The sequence below is a fragment of the Taurulus bubalis genome, assembly GCF_910589615.1.
Source record: "Taurulus bubalis genome assembly, chromosome: 17".
Classification (NCBI taxonomy): Eukaryota; Metazoa; Chordata; class Actinopteri; order Perciformes; family Cottidae; genus Taurulus; species Taurulus bubalis.
This window is the reverse complement of record NC_136605.1, coordinates 17419295-17446335: the sequence shown is the minus strand read 5'-3', so window position 1 is coordinate 17446335 and position 27041 is coordinate 17419295. Positions and strand designations below refer to the sequence as shown.

The window sequence follows — 27041 nt, the reverse complement described above, 5'->3', positions numbered from 1 at the left end:
TTCTACTATATCCACTGTTGCTGTTATCAGAATCAGAATCAGAAACCGTTTATTGCCAGGAATGTTTGCACAGACGAGGAATTTAGTTGGGCGGAAGGTGCATACATAGACATTAGACATTAGACGAGACAAACAACAATCAACGACAGCAACAGTGCAAAAAGTCTAAATAAGATAAGGATAAAGTGCTCAGACAACAGATAACATTAATGCAAGTGTATGTTAAAGTGACGTGTGTGTTTAAGTTAAAGTTAAAGTTAAGTGTATGTGGCATGAGTGTTTAAATATGAATTGTGCAGTGGAGTGACCGGTAGGAGAAGAGAAAGGAATAAAAATAAAAATAAAAATAAATGGTCCGAAAGAATGGTCCGTGAATGAATAGTCCTGTGATTGAGTCAGTCAGTGGAGAACCCGTGCTCTATTGATGAGCCCGACTGCCGACGGGAAGAAACTGTTAGTGTGGCGTGAGGTCTTGGTCCTGATGGACCTCAACCTCCTGCCAGAGGGGAGGGACACGAACAGGTTGTGTCCAGGGTGAGAGGGGTCAGCTACGATCTTTCTTGCCCGCTTTAGTGACCTGGAAGTGGACAGGACCTGGAGGGATGGCAAATTGCAGCCAATCACCCTCTCCGCAGAGCGGATGATGCGCTGCAGCCCGGCCTTGTCCTTGGCAGTGGCTGCGGCATGCCAGACGGTGATGGAGGAGCAGAGGATGGACTTATTTTTGGTAGTCGTAACTTTTTCATCATACTACTCCCATTATACGAATAATGTCTGTCATATTGAATGTGTTGTAACTCTGTTATGTTGTTCATTCTGTGCACATGACATCTATTGTACTGTCCATCCGGGGAGAGGGATCCTCCTCTGTTGCTCTCCCTTAGCTTTCTTCCTGGGGCAGAGGATGGTGTGTGTGTGTGTGTGTGTGTGTGTGTGTGTGTGTGTGTGTGTGTGTGTGTGTGTGCATATTGTAAAGCCCCTTGAAGCAAAAAAAGCAAAAAAAGAAAATGAATTATGCTCCAGCCAAAAATTCTCAAATAAATTTCGATCGGGATTTTATTTTGAAATCAATAACCGGAAGCGTCGCGGTCGTTGTTCTGGACAACTTGACACTTGTGTAAAAGCAATGCAGGGGACTCGCAGGCCGCCAGGGAAGACTCTGCATTTCAAGGAATACATCCAGCTAGACATAATGGTGGGAAACAATTGCATGAAACGGATGTTGAAGAAAGAGATCACAAGCTTCACGGACCGGACCGCGTGCGTGTGGAGTCACCCGGCTGAAATATCTGCCTCCTCATCCCCAGTCTCAGGACATCGGTAGCCGACTTGCCCGGCTTGCTAACCCCGCAGTCCTTCTCCCAAAAAAAAAACCTTTCAGAATCCCGGATCTCGTCTGTTTTTATTTTTTATTGTTCTCAAACAGCGTCTCGGAGCTGACTCGAGCATATGACGCCCGTTTTCTTTCACCAAAGCGAAGGTGTGCCCCGCTAGTCACTCCACCCCAAAATCTGACCGCTAGGTCCGAGCTTAGCATCACCTGGAGTCGGATGGACCCGCACGCTCGCGCGCAGCATCCTTCAGACCCGCACCGCCGCCGCACCGGCATGCCAACCAACTAACGAGGAAGTGGCTTTTCAACATGACGAGGGACGTTTTGCATCTCCACCGCTCCGGGCCGCCGGGCGCCGCACGGACATTGCTCACGCGCCAGGTGTAATGACCGTCCCGAGCGCGCGCCATGTACGTGGCTGGCCGTGTCTGCCTCCAGCCTCGCGGGTGACTCTCACGCAGGTGCCGGCGGTGGAGCGCCAACAGCGGCGGCGCGGATAGAAACGCCGTCGCCGGGTCAGTGCTGAGAGACTTGACGTCGCGGCTAACAGCACAATACTTAATATAGTAACCACTAAGCTGCACCAATGGTGTCCAATAAGGTTTTAGTCGCAATAATCTTATTAAATGTATATATCGGTGTACAGTCTGTTTTTTACTTATTCTGCGGCGTCCTTTTAACCGCCGTGTTTGCTATGGCATATTTAAACGGACCCAGGCTGCTGGACTGGACGAGCTCACCTCCACATCTTCAATTTAACAAGTACGTCCTCACGGGATACCGGCCGATCTCCTCCATGCACGAATGCATCAGGAGCCTGTTTTACCTGCACAATGAACTTGGGAACATATACACTCACGGTGAGTAGGAGAGCATGGAGTGCTTCGTCAGCAGGGTAGATTTCTGGAGCCGGTGTGACTTTGACTGTAGCCTTCATGTACTGTACATGTACTTTACAGATACTTTACAGGTACTGTTCAGGCACATACTGTACAGTAATCCATAGTACCTGTGCAGGTACTGTTTCTGCGGCTGGGTGCCAAGACACTATACACTATACAGCCCGGACGACATACATTCAGGATACATGACTTAATAAATAAACCTCTTCATTTTAATATGTTTGAGCTAAATTCATATTCAAAAAAAAATCTTCTTTTTGTCAAAGGAGACTATTTGAATAAATAAGCTGGTTTTGGTTTATACATCTATTGAAGCGATGCTGAAAACACTAGTAACTTAAATGTATTGTTGCATAGTGTTTTTTCCCATGTATTTAAAATACCTGTCGAGAAGGACAGCAGGTGTTTTTTTGGTCACATTTACATTATGAGACACTGAATTTACTCCACTACATTTCAGAGGGAACGCTGCTGTTTTAATCCACATGTTTGAGTCGTAGTCGAGATGTAGTTGCTAGTTTAAGTTATCGTTTTACATATAAAACACATGATGCATTCAGATGTGATACATTGTTAAAGAATGAATTACCCCACATGGTTTACTCAAGAAGAGCTGCAATTAATTGAGTAATTGATACCGTTTAGTCTGGGAAACCGATGCCAATCACAAACTTCTCAGAGAGCAAGTTGGTGTCTTCAAATATGTTGTTTTGTCTTAGCAACAGTCCAAAACCCAAATTCAGATTTAAATATGTGACAAACAAAGAGTTGGAGAGCTCGAACTAGAGTGTTGTTTCACTGTTTTGCTTTAAAAAAAATGACTGAAGCGATTAATCAAAGTAGTTGCAGATTATGTTTCTGTGTTTGGACTAATTGATTAATAGAGCTCTATAATTTAGTTAAAATTGAAATTTCTCACCTTGGCAGCAACACTCTCGGTTTACCGAGTGAAGCCATTGTGTAAGTGTCTAAAAACGAGCATTCACTCTTCTGAAGCAGGGTCTGACTGTATAGAAGCCTGTGAGAAAAGGACTCTACTTCTCACTTGATTTATTACCTCAGTAAACATTGTAAACACAAGTTTATGGTCTCAATCCCTAGTTTTATGTCTTCTTCAATACAGCATGACGTTCATTTATTAAATTATGGTCTATTCAGAGTCAACTAGACCATAAAGCGTAGAGTGCTTTAGAGCGGGCTTACTGTGATTGACAGGTCACTGCTGTACGTCACTACTTCACTTCTCCGCATTCTAAATATGGTAACGTCCATTCATCGGTTGCAAAAAAGACAAGATGGCGACGGCAAAGTCGCCATACTCGAGGCTTCAAAACGTCCGTCCACAAACCATTGGCGACGTCACGATGGCAACGTCCACTTCTTATATACAGTCTATGTTCCAACAAAAACACACAGATTCTTAGTTTCAGTTGATTATGCACCGATTAAAACATAGTTATTAATATTATACTCAATTTCTGCTAACTAATCCCCCTAAAGGTTACACACTGTTCCTTTCACTACAAAATGGGCTTTAAGCCAAATTGAACAGCGATGTCCGTCCGCTAATAAGCAGAAGTTTGACAGATGTTTGAACTGCACGTAACAAAAAGTGGCTTTTTCATCTGGTCAGAAATGCCATCGTTACACAACAATATGACATTCCTTTAATAGATTGGTGCAAGGCAAAATTAATTGCAGTAATGTGTTAATCTGTGCAGCCAGAGGTGAGACTGATGTGTCGGCTTGTTAGCAATCTGTATTGTGTCATTCTGTTTTCAGTCTGGTGCGATTAAACTGCCATCAGAATACATACATCCATCCTACATCAGAATACATCCTAAAGCCGTAAAAGAGTTCAGGACATCATCCTGTGTTCACAGACTTCATAGAATCAGACAACTTCCTCATTCTGTAGGTCAGCACTTCACTTCCCACTGCCAGCTGACACAGAACTAGATGCATCTGTGATCATCAGGGAAGTGGCCCTGGAAGTCTTTATTACACGACTCCAGTGACGTCAGCCGAGCATGTGACCTCACATACATCAACGCCGATATAAGGCCGCAATGTTTAAATCTCCAAATTTAGAAGCATTGATGCATAGCTTGTAACTAATGTGGAACACTGTCGTCTCTTATCTTGTTGAAACGTTTCAGGTAAAGTGTCATGAGCTGGTTGGTTTTGCATATGAACTGAAAACAGTGGGACTAAGTGTGCCCGGTCAGCTCAGGACGAGTGGAGGGGGGAGGAGATAACACACTTAAAATAGATGTGTTACAGTAGAAGGCATCGCCAGTATCACCTGGCCGGGACAAATGCCGTGACATTGGGAAAGGCAGAGTGGGCACAAAACAAAAAGGGTACGGCAGCGCAATATGTGTGTCGTAAAGTGATAAATGATCGCAACAACTGTGCGTGGATCACATTTCAAGGTCTGGATTTCTGCTCACATAGCAATGAACGCCTCTCCCTGGCCCAATGGAGGAACCTACAGCACATTGGAGCTCTGTAGCCACTTGAAATACGGCCCTTTGTGGCATCAATCTCAGCATTCAGTGGGAGCCGAGTCTTTCCCTCAAAGAGTGACGCTGTACTGATGCGTTTGTGCCATGCATGTAGGTTTCCGCTCCGCTCCACATTATTCTTGCTGGTGTCTGCACTCAGTCAGCACAGTTCGAAGCCCTTCACAGCATCTCATTCTTTTGCAGTTTGAAAAATAACGTCCACGTGTCTTTTGAAAGCCCTGATCCAGAGAATCCATCACAATAAGCACCTTCATATGGCTTTGTCAAAGTGTCAAAGTGCTATTTTCTCCTGTTTGAACAGATGGGTTTCATACCGGCGTGCACTTAGCTCGGCCATTGTTTTCTGTCGATCACTGGACGCCCAGAAGAAGAACCTTTTTACTGTAAACAATCAAAATATGTCACAGGCTTTTAAAAAATGTATCGTTAAAATATGTAACTACACGCAGAAGACGTTGCATAATGATTGCACACAAAGTGAAATGTATTTGTTAAGTATATTGTGCACAACAAACGCGTTCTCCTGTTAAGAGTGTTTTCGGTTTGTTGAGCTTCAGCTTTAATTACATCAGAGGTAACAGCAACTCTCTGTTTCTCTGCCCTTCCCTCTTCAGGCATCCCTTTGGTTTGCTTCCTGGTGCTGCTGCCTCTCAACATCCCCTGGTCTCAGATCAGCGTCACGTGGTTGGGCGTGGTGCATTTCCTGGCATGCCTGTCTCCCCAACTGGGCTCTGTGCTATATCACCTCTTCATGAACCACGAGGGAGGGGAGCCCGTCTACCACACCCTCCTCAAGCTCGACGTGTGTGGCATCTGCATGATCAACACATTGGGTGAGTCTTCCTGAAGCTCAGCAGGTTTCTTCACATTCATCATTTGGGATTCTTTGTCGGCCCGCCTTCTGTATTGTATGTCCCGTTTACTTTGAAGGGGAAATTTTTTTTTATTGATTATCAATGATTTACATGGGGAGCGTTTTGCTTAGAGGTGCACCGACACTGATTAGTAAGAACGTATTTGACCACTGAGTCAATTGGCCAATATAAGTAATGATCCAAGTTCTGAAATGATTATTGATCTGTCCATGCTGGTCGCGTTAGCCTAATAAAACTGACAAGGGCAATATTTTTCACTTATTTTATGGTTATGAAGAAACAATTCAGCTCAGCCATAAAATACATAGTATTCCGATAATACAGTAATAATTAATATAGTGTCATGAGCCTGAATCTCAGTGTTTTATAACACTAGTGCAGAACCTGTTTGGCACGTGGCTGTTCAGAGCCGGTCGATTGCTTTAACGAGAGGGGTTTCTACTGATGTATGTTATTTTGTAGAACTGTGCAAAAATGGTGACTCATTTCCGAGTTTCCGGACTCATTCCTGCAGCACTTTATTGCTGTTGAGGGGCGTGCCCGACCATTCCTTGGACCCTGGAACATCTGTTTGCAGTGTCATCACTCGTTCGCTCCAGGGCAGCGAAGAAGAGTTTGGTTATAACGTCAGTACGTTCAGCATCCAGCAGCAAAAGGGACCTGCACTCAGCGAGCCTGTAAAGGCGACATGCTCGACTCAGTCTGCACAGATGCAGCTTGTTTCATACTTGATACTGAAGCCGTAATTTTATAACTTATTTGCGACAATTTATTCATGGCTTCACAAAGTAATCATCAAGAAAGGTTTGGCACAACGAGTCTAGGGCTGCAACTAATGATTCATTATTTATGAGCCTTGTTTCTGAAATTTTAGAAATAAATTGTATAAAAAGGCCCATCGCAGTTTCCGAGAGCCCAAGGTGACTTTTATTCGAAATTATTCGCTTTGTTTAACAAACTGTCCAAAACCCAAAGATATTTAATTATCTTTAACATGAATCAGAGAAAATCAGCAAATCCTAATTTCAGAAGCTGGAACTTGAAAAATGGCTTAAAGATCACCGATTAAATTGCGTGTCGATCGGCTGATGGGATAATTGACGAATCGTTTGACCTCTGGATGAGTCCAACAAAACAGAACTGCTTTCAGTCGACAAAGTCACGGCTCCTCCGCTGAACACAGAGAGCTCTCGGTATGGACTTCATGTATTTCTTTCCGCATTTCAGTACATTTTCCCCCTGCTGAAAAGTAGTTTTTCATCAAAGTTACCACATCTGGAAAGCATAGTTATTTAGTTAGTAAGGGGCTTCCACATGACTTTCACATGAGTTGAGTGCTGCTGTGAACACAGTCGGGCAGCAACTGAACATCAGAGGATCTGCATGCTGCTCGCCGCACTCTAAAAGATCTCTGTCACACTCGGTGCAAACAATTTGACCTTTGTGCGCTGTGGCTCGCACTGGGCGTTACGTAGCTGCTGAGTCGGGCATCATCAGGGCTCCATCTCTATGCTGACTCTCCTCTGTGTGTTTTCTTGTCTCAGGGGCGCTGCCCATCGTCTACAGCACGCTGCTGTGCTACCCGTTCATCCGCACAGTGGCCCTGTCGATCTACATCCTGCTGTCCAGCCACGCCATCTACTGCGCCGTCACGGCTCGGAGCAGCGTGCGCCGGCTGCGATCCTTCGCCTGGCAGGCGGTGTTCCGCTTCTCCTTCTTCCTGCTGCGCTGGGCGGGCGTCGGCGGCGGCAGCCCCACCTCGTTACGCCACTTCCTCACGATGGATGCGCTGGCCGTGCTGGGCGGGGTCATCAACATCACGCGCATCCCGGAGCGCTTTCGCCCGGGCCTCTTTGACTACTGGTGCAACAGCCACCAGATCATGCACGTACTGGTGGTAGGCTCCATCCTGTACCTGCACTGGGGCGTGCTGGACGACCTGCTGTGGATCAACAGCTACAACTGTCCCTCAGACTGACCCCCCCCCCCCCCCCCCCGCCCCCCATCCTGCAGCCCCCGAAGGAGCACTTTGCTGTGAGGTGAAAGGGCCTCTGAGGGCAGGGGGGTGTTTACAGAGACAAAGGGAGGGAGGGGAAATCGGGGAACTGATGCAGTGAGGTGAGACAATATGCGGTCCGTGCATGTGTTCAAACTCAGAATGTTCATATCTACGTCCATCTTGGTACTTTGTGCGAATGCAGGCAAAAGTATGTCAAGTAACACGCACAAGCATTTTGACCCCGTCGGTCTCCGTCAACATGGACGCACAGGTGTATACGGACACACTAACACACGTACACAGCAAAATGGAAAAGTTTTAAACACTAAAATGACTGAGTATTGAACACTGAAACGTCTTAAGAAAAGGCTATTGTAAAAGGTAAGTTTCATGCCTTTACGTAACAATAGAAGTTTTACTTGAGCATTAGTTGATGTGGTCGGTTAAGACAGTCTGTTGCTAGAAGATATCACATGCTCAAGTCCTCAGATGTCACTGTTGCTACCTATGCAGCACATCCATATCTCAACTCGTCACACACACACACACACACACACACACACACACACACACTCAGACACCCTCACACCTATATTTTTATACTATATGTACATACTGTCAGTGCGGCACAAAGCACTTATAGAGTTCACTGAGTTTTACTGGTTGTACTCGATTCCCTGTTTTTTGCCACGCCCTCTTTCTTTTTGTGTGTGTCTGATTTGTCCTCACTGTCACTAGATGACGAGGAAATGAAGATGGGTGAGGGGGTTCATTCCTGAGCGTGCGAGAACATTTGAGTTCACGTGCTTTAGGAAGCTTATACCACTCATTACAATCTATTGTGCAGCGTTAACTGTTTCGTTCTCACCTGAGCCCAGTGGCAATTAAAATCAGGCTTTTTTTTAACCTCCCATTGTTGTAAGGGAGAAAGTTAATATTTCCTTTTATGGAAGATGAGGTGGTATAACTTTTAAATTATAAACTGAGTACATTTGTTCTGTAGAAAACGAACAGGCACAGGCACACTGAGTTTTACACTGAAATGCCACGAGAGCGTGATGCACATGTGGCAGCGAGATGCTCTGAAGGTTAAGTGGTTTCCACTTAACAATATCCAACTTTTTAAGATATCTTAGATGTTATTGTAAGTTCCTGAACGATTTGACCCTGTTTAGACAAACTACAGATAAAAAAAGACCTGCTTATTGGCCCAATATGCACAAAACACTGTAATGAAATATATATAATATTGATTGTGTCTTATTTATTTTGCTAATACAGGTAAAATGATGTTTCTGTCAGCTGCTTAAACTGTTTACGTTGTTGCTGTGCAGGATCACAGGCTGACGGATCAAGTTCGAGGTCAGAGAAAATCCCAAGGATTAGCTCCTCATATTCTCCTCACACTCTTTTTACAGCAATTGTTGACTCAGTAGTAATGTAGAAAAAGTCTGTCTCTATGCATTGCCATTCACAATAATCAGCAAGAAAAAACACATTGTTTTTAGACGTTAGAAAACTGTGCAGCCCTCTTCTAAAGATGGTATTTGGTGCAAATGTTCTCTGCTTTTTAATGAAAATTGTTTTTACGGCAATTGGATGTCTATTTGTACATTGACTCTCTAGATGATGCTGGTTTATAAGCATCAGTCATTACTGCAACAGCATGGTGCACATTATTCACATTATTTATGCTTTCTTCTTTAAATGCGATGCTTTTGCTCTGCAGCTGGATTTGTGTTCTGTGAGTCGCACTTTTTTTACCCGAGCAACGGTCAAAGTGGAGTTTGACTTTATTAAGCTGGCCTACCCAAACAGGAATGAACCCCTGCGCCCTCACGCCATGTCTCAGTTTCACCACTTTTCTGAATGTCCATGATGGTTTTTGTTCCTCTGTGGTATTTCAGTTACTACTCTTGAGTAAAAAGTAACCGTTGCTCTGTTCCTACATGCTCAAGACTAGTGGATGAAGTGAGATGTTTCTTTCCACAGGCACTGCTTACTATCCTAATGACATTGCACTTGTTTCCCAACAGTCGCAGCCGCCCCATGACTAGTTGCCAATCCTGTGAGACACGCTTCATCTTGCCAAATTAGCAGCGTCTGAGGTGTAGCACGTCCTCTGCTTCCTGTGTTAACACTGACTCATCGGTGAAGAAGGATTTCCCACAGTCGTAATCACGTACACTAGCCTCAGACTGCGTCCTCCCCCCCCACCCCCTCTACCTTCCTCCGTATAGAATCGGATACTTATGTCTGCCAGTCTCACTCTGACACAGTGATTATTAATTACGCTGACCGTGGTCCAATGTAAAAGCCGAAACTAATGTATTATTGGACAATGAATGAAACTGATTAAAATGCATGAAAGTAGGTATAAATCAGACACTGATGTCTAACAGTTAATCGTTTGTTCATCGTAGCCACAGACCACGTCACTCACTCCTAGAAATGGCCGTGTGGGTAGTGGGAGAGATATCACTATCAAATACACTGCACTGCTCATCGTTCTCAAAAGGGCTTTGGATTAAAGTAAATTACAATTATGAAACCTATTTAAAGTCCATATAAATAATGTAAATACTTGTATGTAGATCATATATACATACAGTGCAAACAATATACCCAGATCAATTTATGATACAATATGTTAAGGGAATGAAATATAGCATAAGAAGAAATGGCATTAATGGTTTAGCCACATGTAGAAGCTGCTGAGAGGGAAGCAGACGCGGCTGGATAAATGGCGTCAGATTGAAATCAAAGACGTGTGTTTGCTTCGCTGTGTCCGTATGTATGTGAACAGCACAGAGGGAAACAATACTGGAATTGGTTTCAGTGCTAATGTAGAGTTGTTTGACCTTTTGTGACCCTAATTAAGAATGCTTTTGATCATTTAAATGTAACCACTTTTTCTAGACACGTGGGAAAGACAAATTTGAATCTTGGCGAGCATGTGAATACCTCGTGACTACCACTGGTCTATCTATGCATCATCAGCCAAAGGATATGCAACAGTAAAGTCGATATGCGTTCGTAGAATGAGAGCTCTCTGATCCGCTGTCACGGAGGGCTTCGCTCCAACATCCTGGGTCTCCCACTTCTCAGGGTGTCATAACCGTAGCTGTAACATCCAAGGCCTGACCTCTGCTGTCTAAAACATGGCTGCGAGACGTTCATCCACCTCCACCTGCCCTCGCTGTCCAGTCTGTTCATGCCATGGACTGGGGGTAGCAGATTGGACAGAAGGGAGACAAAAGGTGGAAAGGGAGTATTTCTCTCAAAACCATGTTACATGGAGTGGAACCTGGCCGGAAATATTGACCTTTTTCCTTTTGTCTTGTATGTTAAATAAAAAAAAAGGTTTGATGTATGAACACGTCACTAACGAAACAAAATTCATTTTTTAATATAACACAGGTGCCGGATAGCCTGTTCATGACCTGTTTATAATGGACTCCCTGTATTGTTATATACTGATTACTATGATTACTGTTATTCTGTGGATCCTAACGATGACACTGGTCAATGTGTACAGATAATGAGACAAGCCCTTTCCTTTTGGGATGACGGGAGCTTTCTGGAGGGTCTGTCTGTTCATATCTGCAACATCACGCTTTTTTAAAACTGACAACGAAGTAAGTGTGGCTCCATCTAGAGGAAGTTCATGTGCACTGATGCAGGCATTACTGTAGCCACACTGCAGGCAAATGAAAATAACTGACAGTTTGTCATACTGTCGTTCTCCTGGGTTGTTTATTTTAAACTTCTGAACCATGTATATGTTCACATGTGTGTATGAGTTCTCCAGCAGAACCCATGCAAGCATGAAATCAGTATGTTGACAGATTTGCTTTCTCCCTTTGCACTGATGGGGGAGCTGACTGCATCCCCAGAGAGTGCATCATTATCCAGTCCGCTTGCAAATTAATGTGCACGAACGCAGACACACAGTTTGTTCCTGTGCTGTGGTTCACACATCTGTCCAACATTAGTGTCCTGTGTAACAGACAGGCTCTCACGCTCCTCAGTCTCCAGCAACGATTGTGCAATAAACTGAAGTCTATATTTTTAAAACTGCCGAAAGGCTATCTCTTTCATCCATGGTACTCTTATTGTGTGTGTGTGTGTGTGTGTGTGTGTGTGTGTGTGTGTGTGTGTGTGTGTGTGTGTGTGTGTGTGTGTGTGTGTGTGTGAGTATAAAGTGAGGAGATTATGAAGGAGTGGATTTTAACTTCCTTCCCATCGCAATCTAAAATAAAAACTCCCAAACCCAATGACAGAGAAAATACATTATTGTTCCTCTGTCCCATCCCATTCCTGTTTATTCATATTAGAACTGCATATTTATATATTTATTCTGACCTTTTATTATGATTCTGGTCCCACCCGCTCCTTTGACTTTTTTTCCCGTCCCAGTCACGTGATGAATCATGAAATGAACTCCTATTATCCTGTGACCCGCAGGATTTCCAAAAATAGATAAAGATATAAGATATAGATCTATCCTTGTGATGGATGGTGCCAAATTACATTCAGGTTTATTACAGCTAGACTAAATAAATAAAAAAGACCAGCCCTGTGACAAAAGCCTTGGAAATACTTCCATCTGTTCATATAATTGAATACTTTTTAGGGTTAATGTAATATTGCCGAAAAGCCATTTCATGAATGTAACTGGATTCTGGGCTTCTTTTTGTTGACTGAGCATGTTTGAGGCTCTAATTGGGGTCAAATCTGACAACACTGGGAGAGGGAATGCATTATGTCAGTGAGTGACTCATCTCCTCAATATAGCTGTACGTGCGGATCAGGATCAAATGTTCCCAACAACAGTCTGTCAAAGCAAAGATAACTGACCTCAACTCTCCGAGTAGTAAATCAGGAGAAGACCTTGTTAATGGGAAGGATTATAAACAGATATGTGATAATAAATCAAAACTCTCTCCAGGGAGATTTGTATCTCAGGGGTGTTCGCCCTGGGCAGCAACAAGATAAATGGTGGTGGAGGATTGCGTAACAGCACCATGCGAGTACTAAAGGCAGAGAGAGAATAGTATTTAAAAAAGAGACAGCAGCACAATGATAGGATGACAATGAAGGTGTGTTACTGTGTTATGTAGATGGTGGGAACAGCTGAAGAGAACAGCTGATTTCATGATGGACAGCTCCAGACAATGACAGCAAGGAAAGTACAAGTGAGCATGCATGAGAGGAGCTTCATTAGTGCCATTCGGAGTTATAAATCAACTTTGAGATCCTCACAGATACTGTAAAACACTTTTAGGTGAATGTTAAGGCGAAGGCTGTGGATGCTCTTGTGGTTTTGATGGGTGTGGTCAGGGCCTGGGGGGCTAGGGAGGGTCTTCACAAGTATAGAAGCCTTTGTGCATGTGCAATAAGGATTGAATGACCTCACTATATTAGAAAGATGAGAAGTTACTTGACCTCACCTCTTCAAGGAGAAGATTAGATCAGAGCGTGTTACTGTAAGTGCTCAGGTTGTTTAAAGGTTACAGGTCAAGGTGAGGGTTCGAAACGGGTGTTTCAGCAATTAAGCATTGAGAGAAACAGACATCAACCAGAGGTTCAGAGGCCTGTTAAGACTCCAAATACACTGGATCCTATTTCCAAATTATGCAACTCAATAGAGCCCTTTTCTGACTGACTTCAGGCTTTACAAAGCTGGTTCTTCTGCCACAGAACACTAGTTAACTAATCTCCATGAGGGACATTGATAAAAACTGGGTTAAGTATTAGAAGTGTAATATTGGTTAAATGATGGGACCATTAGATATAAGCTCCTCACAAATACTGTATACAATGAGAGAAATCCAGAAGCATCATATAAAGACATATCCACAGAAGACCACCAGTATATAATTGTGTTTGATATTAGCAAACGCTTTAGGTAAGTACAGATAATCAAGAATAATTGATCCGGAAGCATTTGAACTCCTGACAGTTTCACAGGTGTCTCATCGAAGCTTTTCCCCTCACATTTCAGGGTAAACTGCACCTTCAGCTCTCGACTGTGCTCCTCAGCAGTGCATCCCTTCAGTCTGGAGCTTCCGTGACCTCGTAATGCTTTTCAAACCTTTAATGATCACTGCAATTTTCAGAAATCTAGGGATTACTGATAATCTACACGTGCACCGTCCTGTCATTTTAATCTTGATATGATCTTACAAAAATATCTCATAATACTCCCATCGTCTTCCCCCTTCATGCTGCCTTCTTCAGTTGTTCAACCCTGACATGTCAAACGAGACACCTCCCACTTCCACCTTCATTTGAAGCTCTCACTTCCTCCATGTCGTTTTGTAACGTACTTTAAACCTACCAGCTCCTCTAAATCCTCATTCTGGTGGTAGGGTGTCTGGCGCTTCTCTGAAACTCCTTGAGCTGAATCGCCCCACACGACTCCCAGGTAGGCCTGCAACATCTGTCTGCAGCTTGTTTACAGCTATAAAAACATCTATGAAGATATCATTTATTATATTATCGGTAAATAACAGGTAAAGATAACAGAACATAACTCATTTGAATCTGGGCATCTTTGATCCTCATGGCTTGAGTTCTCCTGTTTCCAGTCAGTGACTTGTTTACTCTGTACCAGGCAATGTTTTCCATCACAACAGAGAGCGACAGCGGCAGAGAGAAATTATTGACATGCATTTAGGCTCCTGATAAAATTACGGCTCACTCTAAAAAAGATTATTAAATTAGGTGTAGAGCAGCCAGAGAGGTCTTGTGATGCACATGCAGCAAAGCTATTGTACTCTTCTGAGTCTGAGTTTAGGTGCGGCTGCAGAATTCAGGAAGTCAGATCTACAAATGGAGGTAAAGCAATATATATTTAGTGTATTTAATAAGTGGTGCTCTTGCTAAATAGTGCAGTTTATTTTCCAGCGTGTATTGATTGGACTTCTGTATGATTTGACATGAATCTGCTTTGGTGAAGGATGCATTTATTGATTTAACTTGTGACTCGATAAGATCTGCATTTGTGAGTATGTACACGTGGGAAATGACAGAGTGTGTGAACACCAAATTTGGCAAAAAAGAAAGGTTGGTGGTTTTGTTGCTCACTCTGAAGGATGTGGTGCAACTGCCGCTTTTTGGGTAACTGATGTGCCTTCTTCGCCAGACAGCAGCTCAATTGATGCTAAATAGCATTATATCTTCACACTGCTGTATTGAAAAAGCATCTTCAGCATTCACAATTATTTAAGTTACACACAGAATCACAATGTATAGAACGATGAGGGGACAGGGAACAGTCACAGACAGACTAGAGGAAGCAGTTGTGAAAGCTTTCGCTTCCTCTTTTTTGAAGCTTTCCTCTGTCGTGTGTCGTCAGCTTTGTGGCTGTTACTTTATTTCCACTTGAAATCTACAGGCATACACTTTTACGCTTATTACAGGTAACTCTTTCTGACAGTCTTTTATGCATTCAAATGACAACATTTGGTGTGCGTTTGAAATGCAAAGCAATAGATCTGTTTCCACTATTAGAGACTCTTTTTTTTGTTTTACTTCGGGCTTCCTGCACAAAAAATATCTGCTTTTTTCATTCTGAACCTGTCCTCATTTTAACCCTTTCTTTGTTCCCAGTTCACCATGTCCAGGAAGGTTGTGAGGTCCAGCAAGTTCCGTCACGTCTTTGGCCAGGCTGTGAAAGCAGACCAATGCTACGATGACATCCGAATCTCCCAGATGACATGGGACAGCAACTTCTGCTCGGTCAACCCCAAGTTTGTGGCCATGATCGTGGACGCCAGTGGTGGAGGAGCCTTCATGGTGTTGCCCCTGAGCAAGGTGGGTCACAGGAAACACCTTGGTTGTGTTGGCAAGAAGAAGAGGAATAGATCTGCTGCTCAGCTCTTCTGTGTCCTTCTACTTCCTATAATACCATTTTTGGATGTGTTGATTATTTTAGAATCTGGTGGGTTAAATGTTTGTTTATTTCAACATCATGCTTATGTTTAAAAATGTGCATACTGCCAGTCACCCTCACACATTCAGCTAAATAAGGAAGTTTGATCCTGACTTTGAGTCTTTCTACACGTCACTCGCTCGGCTGTTGAGAGGTTTTCGCCATATTAGGAGTTTGTTGTCAGCTCAGCGAGGGCAGGATGTGGTATCAACCCAGTTATTCTACTGCCACTTACGGAGTACGCTAGGTGACTTGAAACCCTTTATTGTGTCTCATGAAAAAAGTGGAAAAATTGCACACATTGTTTCGGGTCATCTGAACATCTGAATTGAGATTGTGAACTAAATGAAAATGCATGTTCCCCCAGGCTTCCGAATTCTTATATAATAATGTATCTGCAGGTCTTGGAAAGTATTTTCAACTTGCAAAATATGGTATATAAATAAATCCCTCTCGGCCATATAGTTCCTACTGGGTTTCTTTCATACTCACATACTTTGGCCGATACAACAGTGAAACAGATATTAATTTTCATTCTATGTGAATAGTCTTAAATTCAACTTGATGAACCCTGCGGAATCCACATTATTCATGGTCCTATCGCTCGTGTAGTGCACAGCTCTCAAGGGGAAACAAATTAGTAAAGGGACCAGTGGGCGTGAAATTGCAGAGAAATGTTCTGCAGATGTGGAGATACTCATCCTGTTTGGAGATGAATATTAGTGCTGCTGTGTTCCTCTCATCTTGCTTTAAGGACAATAACCTGTTCAGTTTTTCTTTTACTTATAAACCAATGAATTAATACACAACCACATAATTCAGTTTTGCCAGATGTGATCTATACAGTATGATGAAAAAAAGGTAAAAAAAAGGGAAGGCTGTCCAGATTGGGACAAGGAAGGAAAAACAAGAAGAACCATGGGATTTCACCTCCTGGGTCCTGGTCGCCTTCCTAACCCAGTTACTAGACATTAGTTGTAATTGGAGGCATAGCTGATTATCAACTTCCTCCCACCTTGGCTTAATCATCAAGGCCTTTTTAATCCATTATTGTTTTTTGTAACCTTTCAGTCCCTTAAACACCTTGAGTTTTTTAAGCGTTGAGTTCAGCATCCCTCTCTGTGTCTCTGTCTCTGCAGACCGGACGCATCGACATGTCCTACCCCACTGTGTGCGGCCACACGGGGCCGGTCCTGGACATCGAGTTTTGTCCTCACAACGACAACATCATTGCCAGTGGCTCCGAGGACTGCAGTGTCATGGTAAGCATCGCTGTGATATAACAATCTTTCAGTTTTCACTCAAGCACGACATGTCGTTTTGTTGTAATGTTGCACTCTAATGTGTGTAAACTCTGAATCTAATGTTTCCTTGCAAAATAGATTTGGGAGATCCCGGACGGCGGGCTGACCACGCAACTCACGGATCCTGTGGTCAAGCTGGACGGCCACTCCAAGCGTGTTGGCATCCTGAGCTGGCACCCCACCGCCCACAATGTGCTGCTGAGTGCAGGTAATACTACACCTCGTACACCTGCTGAAGCCACATGAGCACCCGGAGCTGCGTTTAATGATCTTACAGGGAGCTCCTGGCTTGTGCATTAGAGGAACCGGGGTGCTGCAACGTCAAAGGTGTTTTGTTGAATGAGATTCACACCTTTGTTGAACAGGAAGGTCTTACACTCCACCCACTTTGTTCACTCTGAACATTCATCAGTGCTCTTACTGAGGCTCACAGCATTAGCAGGACTTCTTAAACTACTGTAGACAGCAAACTCTTGCTAAATACCAACCGCTTAGAGTCACTAGGACAATGTGGTTAGAATTGATAATATCATGAAGATAACCCGTTATTGAATTATTGACCAGCTGTAATTGCTGCTAATATACAGTTCAAACCTTTGATTTCTGGATGTTCCATGTTAAGCCTGGGGTAAAGGCGCTGCATTTCTAGTGTAGGTGGGTCAAACAATCTTTTGCATGAATGAAAATAAATTGATGATGTTTCAGATTCTCTCCTTTCTTTTCTGTGTCGCTATGGCAGCTCTCACCAAACACACTAGAAATATCATGAAATGTCACTTCATGTGTATCAGTGAATATTTTCCAGGAATGAACTCAGCGGCTCTGATTGGTTTTGGGAAGTCAGTGTGAAAGCTTTCGTCAGAGTTTGAATCTTTTATGCCAGTCAGTGATTTATGCCAGTCAGTAAGGCACATTTTAGCGCGATACTTACCTGAAATAAATTTGATTTATTCAATAGATCAGGCTTCACGGCCCACTGTGAATCCTCTTTTGATTGACCACCTTTGTGGCTGTTGTGTCCATGCAGGCTGTGATAACGTTGTGATCCTGTGGAACGTTGCTCGTGGGGAGGAGGTGGTGAGGATCGACAGCGTCCACACCGACCTCATCTACAGCGCCTGCTGGAACCAGGACGGCTCCAAGATCCTCACCGCCTGCAAGGACAAGACCATGCGAGTGCTGGACCCACGCAAGGGCACTGTGCTCATTGTAGGTTTCCTCCCCTTCCTTCCATCCTCCCCTCCTTCTTTCCTTCCCTTAAACACCGCACTGACAAAAAAGTCTTCAATTATATTTCTCAGCAAACATCTGCAGTGACATTTAACTCACAAACTGTAATCATAGGGCTGCATCGAAGGATTCTGATTTATTATTGATTAATCTGCAATACATATTTTTCTTGAGTCATTTGTTAATAATTCTGTCAACAAAAATACCAAAAAGTCTTCACAATGACTTGAATGTCTTGAAATAGCTTTTTTCGCCTAATAAACCCTCTAAAGATATTAATCTTCTAAAATGTCTTCAATTTACGGTCTTTTGAGAGGCTGCACATTTTAGGCATTTTTGCTTAAAATATTATAATTTGCTGTACATTTTAGTGAATGGACTAATTGGATAATTTACTAATTATTTACTAATTATTTATTAAATAAATTTGAAAGTGACATTTAAGGAACTATTTTTCTTCAGCAATTCAATGAATTTCAGTGCAAAAGTAAAGGAATTTGATACTACTTTTTGTTATAAGTGAAATGGAATCCGATTATCATCTTTTTGCACATGTTTTTGATATTTATTATTCAATATCTAAAATGTAATAATATGATATTATTTTTATACTCATAAGGAGTAATTACATTTCCATCCAGAACCCTTATTGCTCAAATACAGAGTATGGTTGAATTGGACTCAATGAAAGGTTCTGTCTGTAACATCTCTGCTCTGCCTCTCACGCCTCCAGGAGAAGGAGAAGCCTCATGAGGGCTCCCGGCCGATTCGGGCTGTGTTCGTGGCCGACGGGAAGATCCTCAGTACAGGCTTCAGCCGCATGAGTGAGAGACAGGTGGCGCTGTGGGACCCAGTGAGTGTCAACCGACTGCATGTCCAAATCCAAGACTTGTCTCTTACATTCTTTTCTGTCTCTAGCTGAAACTAGTTTTTACTTTACTATTATTCATCCTTATTATACTTCAACTGTAACTATTTTTATTGCTGTTTTCAGAGTGACACTTACAGTTAAAGTGTTTTAAGCACAAGTATTAAGAAGACATTCAAAACAGAAACACCAGTTCCAACTTTGGCAGGATTATGTTTTTACTCCTGGAATTAAATAGCTTGTCAGGGCTTGTAAAGATGCCCTGCAGGTGTGTTTCTCAAATAGGGGGACGCGTACCCCTAGGGGTACTTTTGAGTACTGCAGGAGGGGATGTGAAATTTGAATTTCAGTTAATAAAAACAGTATCGGTCATTGAGATTTTCATTACGTGAACATCTTGACAATTGGACTCTTTGTGGTACTTTTCAAAATTTTACCAAACTGTTGCTCAGGAGTATTTACTGTATCTACAGCACTGCTGTTTCACAACTGCCAGCTTACAGCTCAAAGGGCGGTGTTGCTCTGCAATCACATCAAGCTCAATTAAATAAGTCCTCGGCTTACCTGCAGTCTGCTTGAGCAGCTTTTTTCAGAAAGGATCTTGTATTGGCTAATCAAACGTCTAACTCTTTGTATCTGAATCTCTTCTCACAGAATAACTTCGGGGAGCCTCTGACCCTGCAGGAACTGGACACCAGTAGTGGTGTCCTTTTGCCATTCTTTGACCCAGACACTGGCATTGTCTACCTCTGTGGCAAGGTTAGATTCTCGATTCTTGTCTCACGCCCCCCCCACACACACACACACATCATCTGATGCTCACATCTTGTTCACAGGGAGACAGCAGCATTCGTTACTTTGAGATCACAGATGAAGCCCCTTATGTCCACTACCTGTCCATGTACAGCAGCAAGGAGAGCCAGAAGGGGATGGGATGCATGCCCAAGAGGGGCCTGGAGGTCAACAAGTGTGAAATCACCAGGTAAAGACATCCATGTCCAGTGGTGGAAAAAGTATTCAGATCCTACCTTCAGTAAAAAGACTGATAATAATCCACTACAAGTGAAAGACTTGCATTCAAAACAATAGTCAATATTATAAGCAAAGTATACTTAAAGTACTAATTGGGCCTTAACATGTTCTCTGTCAGTGTTTAACTATTATATATGAAGTTTCTGGGTTAATATTACTGCTGCATTAATGTGTATGTTGTATTTTAATACCTTTATATACTGTTGGCTAGTTTAATGTACCGCAATCCATTCGTTTCTATTAGATCATTATGTGTTCTTGTGAACTAAAGCTCTCCGGCAAATGTAAAAAGTTCAATATTTACCCCTGTATGGTAAGGAGGAGAGGTATAAAGTAGTAGGAAATGAAAGTAAAGTACAGCAAAATACCTTGAATTTGAACTTAGTCACCTCCTCCTCTGGGGAGCGCCGTATTTTGTTAGCTCTGCTAGCGTTGTGCTACAGAGATGCTAGCATGGCCACAGACTTTTAGTCTTGTTTATGTTGAAAAGAGTCTATTTCCTCAAAAGGAAACTGATTAACTCAAGCTAGACTGACGTAAAAACCTAAAATATGAACACATATTTCTTCCCTCAGGTTCTACAAACTCCATGAGAGGAAATGTGAGCCTGTAGTCATGACGGTGCCACGCAAGGTACAATATACACCACATGTGCTTTTATCAGTCACAATGAGTTTCTGGGTTTACATGTAGATTAATTTGTGCATTTCTGACCTGAACTCACTCTTTGCTTCTCTGCCGGTGCAGTCTGATCTGTTCCAGGAGGACCTGTACCCCGACACCGTCGGCCCTGAGCCTTCAGTCGAAGCTGACGACTGGTTTCAAGGAAAAGAGGGCCAGCCCATTCTGATCTCTCTGAAGGACGGGTTTGTAGCAACCACCAAAGCCAAAGAGTTCAAAGTTCACAAGAGTCTCCTGAAGACCACAACTGCTTCTGCTGGGAACCAACAGGATAACAGCGGGGTGAGACATTTATTTAAAGCTGTAAACTATACGTCACATTGAGGGTTCAAACTGTTTCAAAAGTTGCAGTGGAGGAATGTAACTAAGTACATTTACTCAAGTAATGTAATTCAGTTAAATTTGACTCCATTTCTGCTCCTTTATACTACATTTCAAAGGGAAATATTATTTATTTCATAGCTTTAGTCAACAGTTATTTACATGCAGAGATCAAATTAATTTCAACTTAAATGTAACATTAGTACTGCATATAAAGTTATTAGAACAGTGATAATGTTTAAATAACTACATATTTTTAATAATATAACACTTACATGCATCGTACATGCATTCTGTACAGTTTTGATTGCAGGACTTTTACTTGCACCCAAGTATTTTTACACTCTGCATAGAAGTGAAAGATCTGAACAGTGAATAAAACATGTAATCATTTGTATTACCTTCTTATGAATATAATGGGACTATATGGCACTCGACTTGTTGTGATCAAAGTAGTAAAAAGTACCACAGACCTTCCTGTGAGTAGTTTCACGGAAATATTTTCCTTCAACTATAGGTCCTATATTGCTCACAACAAAGTCTGGATCATCTTGAGTAACCTGGTCATAATTTCTGGAAAGGGATTTTGCTGTTGAGTTTTTTTTTAGATGTATTTTCATTCTCGTGCTATATTGTCCTATTATATTGGAGAGAAGGAAGACTTCTCTACAGCCAATATTTCCAAAATGTAGGCAACTCACAGCAACACAGTCTAGATTGATAAATATCACAACAGGTAACTGGTATTAACTGTGAATCTGTAATCCCACTGTAACTCTATCTGTGTCTGTTTGTTTCTCAGGAGGTCCAGTCCTTGAGAAAGGAGGTGAAAGACCTCAACGCAGCGGTCGAGGAGCTGACCAAGCGCGTGAAGGAGCTGGAGAGCAATCATTAAACTAGAGAGGTTTAATAAACAAGATAAATAAATCTAGAGGAGAAGTTAGGAGAGAAACAATGGAGCAAAGAAAGACATTAAGAGAAGAGAGTGCTGTTGTACATCTGATTGTAGTGAGACATCTACAGTTGTTTTGTTTTGTTAGGCTTGAATTTGTTTATTTGGTTTGTCTGCTCAATTTTAAAAACATCCTATTTTAATATATGCATTTAGTTTGGAATAAAATCCTCTGTATTTTCAAAATACTGTTTGGACTTTTTCTGTGAAATGAAATACACATGAAACACACGTTTGAATTTATCCAGATTTTAATTATTTATTATCATCGTACAAAATGAGCAACAAAACAACATGAGCGATTAATAAATGTTTTATAAAATGTTTGAAATGTCACATGGACCTTTAGAGAAACAAGTGCTCACATTTTGAGCAGCAAATAATAGAAAAGATTGAATCGTAACAGACAAGTGATAAAATATGAAATATGGACAGAAAGGTTGATCTTAACTATTTGTATAAAATATGAGGCTTAAAAGGGTCTTAACAGGCAGGACAGGTCTTCTATACTTAAAATGTTGAGTTTTCTGTAGACCTTAGATTATAGCTATTTTCTCACAAATACGCTTTCCACATTTTCATTTTCTTGCATTCAAGTCAAACGTTTCAAGGAAAATAAAGACTTATTTCTAAGATCACAAATTTTGTGTAAATTACATCATCTGTTTTAAATAGCATATGCACAACCCAGCACCTCATAGTAAAACCGTTTTAAGATTCAAAACATCACCGACATAACTATGAAGATTAAACTGGAAATTGGTTGCAGTTATTATCAGAATTCAGTATTTACAGACACTTTTTTCCCCCCAAAACAACCTCTAGTGTCATCTACTTTGTTGCCCCCCTGTCTTTCACCAAATAACCCCCGTCCCTTACTTTTTGTCAAACACTATAGTCCCCATCATAAAGCCACTACACGTAGTTTTTACTGGGGGCCGAGGCGGCGCTGTTGCTGTAGTACTTGGCGGTTCCACTGCTGTCAGATTTGGGCCTGCTGAAGCAGCAGAGCAGAGCTCCAGCCAGAATGAGCAGCACGCCGGCGCCCCAACCCACAAAGATACACGCTCCCAGCTCCCTCTTCTGGTTACCAGGCACCAGGGGGTTGTTGAAGTCTCGCACAATATTGTGGGCGGACCAGCTGACGGGTATGATGGCCAAGAGGCCGGCCAGCAGCAGACCCACCCCGGCCACCAGGCTTATCTTGGGCTTGATGTTTTCGTTATCTATGCAGGTGGTGAAGTCGGCCCCGCAGAACAGCAGGAGGAGGCTGAGGCAGCATAGCATGCTGCTGATGATGGTCATGGCGCGGGCGGCCTGCAGGTCAGAGGGCAACACCAGCAGGGAGTCGTACTTCTTGCACTGCTGCTGGCCGGTACTCTGCACCACACAGCTCGTCCACAGACCCTCCTCAGCGCTCTACTCAACACACACACACAGAAAAAAAAGATGTCCATTGGTGGAATGTAACTCTTTTATTTTATAATTATAGTTAGGCTAAGTTAGTTAAGACCTTTGGGGTGATGGCAGGTTTCCCTTTTTTTTGTGATATAAGGTTAATAAATATACTATACTTCAAAGAAAGAGTTCACTGTATGATGGGCTTTAAATATTGGTTCTACATCTCTGCGTACCAACACACTTTCTTCCCATCATGACCTCTCATAACAAGAGGCTGAAGCTTTTCATTACCACTGCAATCACGATGTTGGATCCCGTGAAGGAGGACACTTTCCAGCGTGGGAGAGCACAGCAGACGATGACCCCCATCAGGCCGAGGACCGCAAAGGACACACACACAATCTGAACTCCGACAGATCCCATTCTGTAACAAGAATTAGTAGACGAATCAGAGGCATATAGATGTTAGCGCTACGTTTCAGTATGTTTTGTTTTGCCCTCAGTTTCGTCTTAACGTTTTGTTTTGTTTTTTGTATTGTCTTTTTCGCTCAACAACTTTGCATCCACAGCCATCTGAGGGGGCGGGATCGCTTTTTTTAATCCGCCAAGATCTATGATTTTGGCATTTTTTATTTATGTTTCATTGCTCATGTATTATAAACTTTAACTTTGAATTCCTAGTACTTAAGTGCTGCTTAAGTAAAACTCTTCTTGTTTTCCTCCTTTGGGTAGAAAGTAGGGGTTGTTGAATCGTCTGCACTGATCCAACATGGAAGATCCATTTATCCGTTGTTATTGTTGTGTTACTGTGGATGTGTGGGGGAGTTTGATGATTACATAACACACACTAGACAAACACTTGTTCACTCTGGCAGGCCATCCCAGGATTACGTTCCTTCGGGCTACATCTCAACAAATGCATGTCCTGACAGGCTCCAGCTTCCTAGGTCTCCACCCAGGATTTGCAGAGCCGCTCCCTCAAATCTTTTTGGGGAAAATCTGCCTCATTTATTTATCGTACAGGGCAATTTATGATTAAACTTCACACAGATACAAATTATAGTTAAAGTGGACGGAAAATGCACTCATGGATAATGTTAACTGTGAAGAACGTCACTAATTATTTGCATGAAAAGTGATGCAGATGAAGGAAATACTTTTGATCACGACGATATTTCATTAATTATAGATTTTTTTTAAAGTAAAGTAAACTTGTAATTTCTTTATTAAAATAAATGTTATGTTTTGATATTGAAAATATAAATAAAACAGCAATATTAACAGAACATTTGACATAAAGGGAGGTGCTTAACTGAACTAACTAAACAGAACAAATAAATAATCGAAACAAAGGGTTATATTCCCTCGTGCATTTTATTTCCACAGTTTATGTTTAAACTCATTTTCATGTGAGGAAGCCCTGCCCTTTGTTCTCGTCCATAAAGACAATTCAAACTATCCGTAGCCATCTTTCAACAAGAAGAGCACATTTTTTTGCTTTTCTTTTGTACAGTTCAGTAAAAGATTATAACCCGGATGACCATAACACTTTCCTTCCCAATAAATCAAGTACTATTTTTAAGCGTCCCAGCGACCCAGATCGCAGACTTGCAGAGCAAATTGAATATTGAAACTAATCTAATGACGATCAGTGGATTCAAAATCAAATGTTTTGTTCTCATTTCTAAAAATAATGTTGCCCCTCCTCAGAATTACTGATAGTTTTCATACACTTAATTAAAAAAAATCCTAAAAACAGGGGACAAACAGAACACTTTTTTTTACAAACATGCAGCACTTTTTTTTTCACTCTCATAACTGTTTATTTGCACTTTCCATAAATTTTGCTTATGTCCAATAAAATGCATTAAACAAATCCTCAACCAACCATTGTATCCATTGTACCAATGGATGAAGAAGATGCCTACCTTTTATTCTGTGTCCTCTGAACTTGATAAGAGAAAAAAATCGAAAAATAAGGTGAAGTTCGCCTTTCTTCCTGCCTGAGCGTTGTTTTGAAGATGCTGTTTTGGGATGTTCATGAGACTGTGACAAGATGGGGTATTTGTAGAGGAATTTGAGGTATAGGGTGGGGTTGTGCTCCAACAGGAGGGAAGGACCTGTCGACCAGACTGGACTTGTCCTATACGTATGTTTCCCTCTCTTTTTCCACCTTAGACTGTTGCTGTGGAGCTCAGCTTACCACCAGGAAAAGACCTTAGAGTTTCCAGGAAAAGAAAAGTTGTGATGTCTTTAATCAGTAGTCTTTGTTGAAAACGGACTCAGAGAGGTAATTGGGATTATTTTGAAAATGTATTCATATAGGACTACAGATTTTTCTTTATGCTCCCAGTTCAAAGAAAAGGATACCACCCAGGTTACCATACCTGCACGAGATCCCCTCCCACCCCCCCAACCCTCTGTCGAAACTATGATGACGAATTTAGGGAGACTAATTTAGGAAACCGAGACACAGTGAGTGGGTTGAGGAGTTTTGCGCAAGATTCTACATGGGGTTTCATGGATCATGGGATGGAAAGAAAATTAGGAAACAAAAATAGGAATGTTGTGAAACCGAATATGTGTCACCTTTATTAACACATTCAGAAACACACAGACAGAATGACACGCGCATAGTTTTGGTTTGTCAGGCCAATTTAGAATTTAATTTGGAAGAGGGTTTAGTGATGGAGAGGCACACAGGCAACTCACACATATAGTTGAACTTTTTCATGGACATCAACTGCATTTTAGCAGATACATACACTAACTGTAATGTGTTACAGCTTCTAGATATATATATATACATACATATATATATATGTATGTATATATACATACATATATATATATGTATGTATGTATATATATACACCCACTAAGTAGCATAAGTAGCATCTCGTTGTTGCTGAAAATATGGGATTATTCTCATAAAGTACCTTGTCGAACATATTACAGTTACAATTACGTATGTATGTATGTATGTATGTATGTATGTGTGTGTATGTATGTATGTATGTATGTATGTATGTATGTATGTATGTATGTATGTATGTATGTGTGTATGCATGTATGCATGCATGTCTGTATGTATGTATGTATGTATGTATGTGTGTGTATGCATGTATGTATGTATGTGTGTGTATGTGTGTGTGTATGTATGTATGTATGTATGTATGTATGTGTGTGTATACATGTATGTATGTGCGTGTATGTATGTATGTATGTATGTATGTATGTATGTGTGTGTGTGTGTGTGTGTGTGTGTGTGTGTATGTGTGTGTATGAATATAGTCACCTGCAACTAAGAATCTTTATGCTTTTTGGCAGAGAGACTGCGGTGGAGACACTGAAGTGAACCAGGTGAAGTGAAGAGTATTTGAGTTGATGACAATGTTGCTTGTTACTGCAATTAAACATTCGCGAGTACAACACTTTATCAATACTTCTGCTCAACAAGCGTGAAAATGCAAACACAAACGAAACATTAATCAGGTTTGGACTCGGTCCACAATCTCTCAATCACCACCACTTTGTTTACTAAAGCACAGCACGAAAGCGTGGCCAACAAGCGTTTTAGCAACAAGCTAAATCAAAAGCTGTCTCTCTGCCTTCTGTTTATCTTTGTTTGTTCTTGTAAACGTGTCTGCTGGCTGAGACAAAGCAGCCAGGAGGA

General features: G+C 41.9%; 3 protein-coding genes across 3 annotated transcripts; 2 read left to right on the top strand and 1 right to left on the bottom strand.

Annotated features, from left to right (window-relative positions):
- Window positions 1-1919: 1919 nt before the first annotated feature.
- paqr4a (progestin and adipoQ receptor family member IVa) lies at window positions 1920-7616 on the top strand (the record flags this gene model as incomplete). Its single annotated transcript, XM_079233666.1, has 3 exons — window positions 1920-2193; window positions 5378-5596; window positions 7183-7616. 3 exons carry the CDS (start codon window positions 1920-1922, stop codon window positions 7614-7616), a joined length of 927 nt encoding a protein of 308 aa, XP_079089792.1.
- A 7644-nt stretch (window positions 7617-15260) lies between these two features.
- On the top strand, window positions 15261-21952 carry coro1a (coronin, actin binding protein, 1A; the record flags this gene model as incomplete). The annotated part of the gene is made up of 10 exons (XM_079233687.1): window positions 15261-15458; window positions 16716-16838; window positions 16959-17088; window positions 17908-18089; window positions 18844-18963; window positions 19633-19737; window positions 19815-19960; window positions 20586-20643; window positions 20758-20973; window positions 21815-21952. 10 exons carry the CDS (start codon window positions 15261-15263, stop codon window positions 21905-21907), a joined length of 1371 nt encoding a protein of 456 aa, XP_079089813.1. The 3' UTR covers window positions 21908-21952.
- cldni (claudin i) lies at window positions 21854-25387 on the bottom strand. The gene is made up of 3 exons (XM_079233688.1): window positions 25294-25387; window positions 23657-23789; window positions 21854-23383 (listed from the first exon to the last, which is right to left on the bottom strand). Exons 2-3 carry the CDS (start codon window positions 23786-23788, stop codon window positions 22880-22882), a joined length of 636 nt encoding a protein of 211 aa, XP_079089814.1. The 5' UTR covers window position 23789; window positions 25294-25387; the 3' UTR covers window positions 21854-22879.
- Window positions 25388-27041: the final 1654 nt, after the last annotated feature.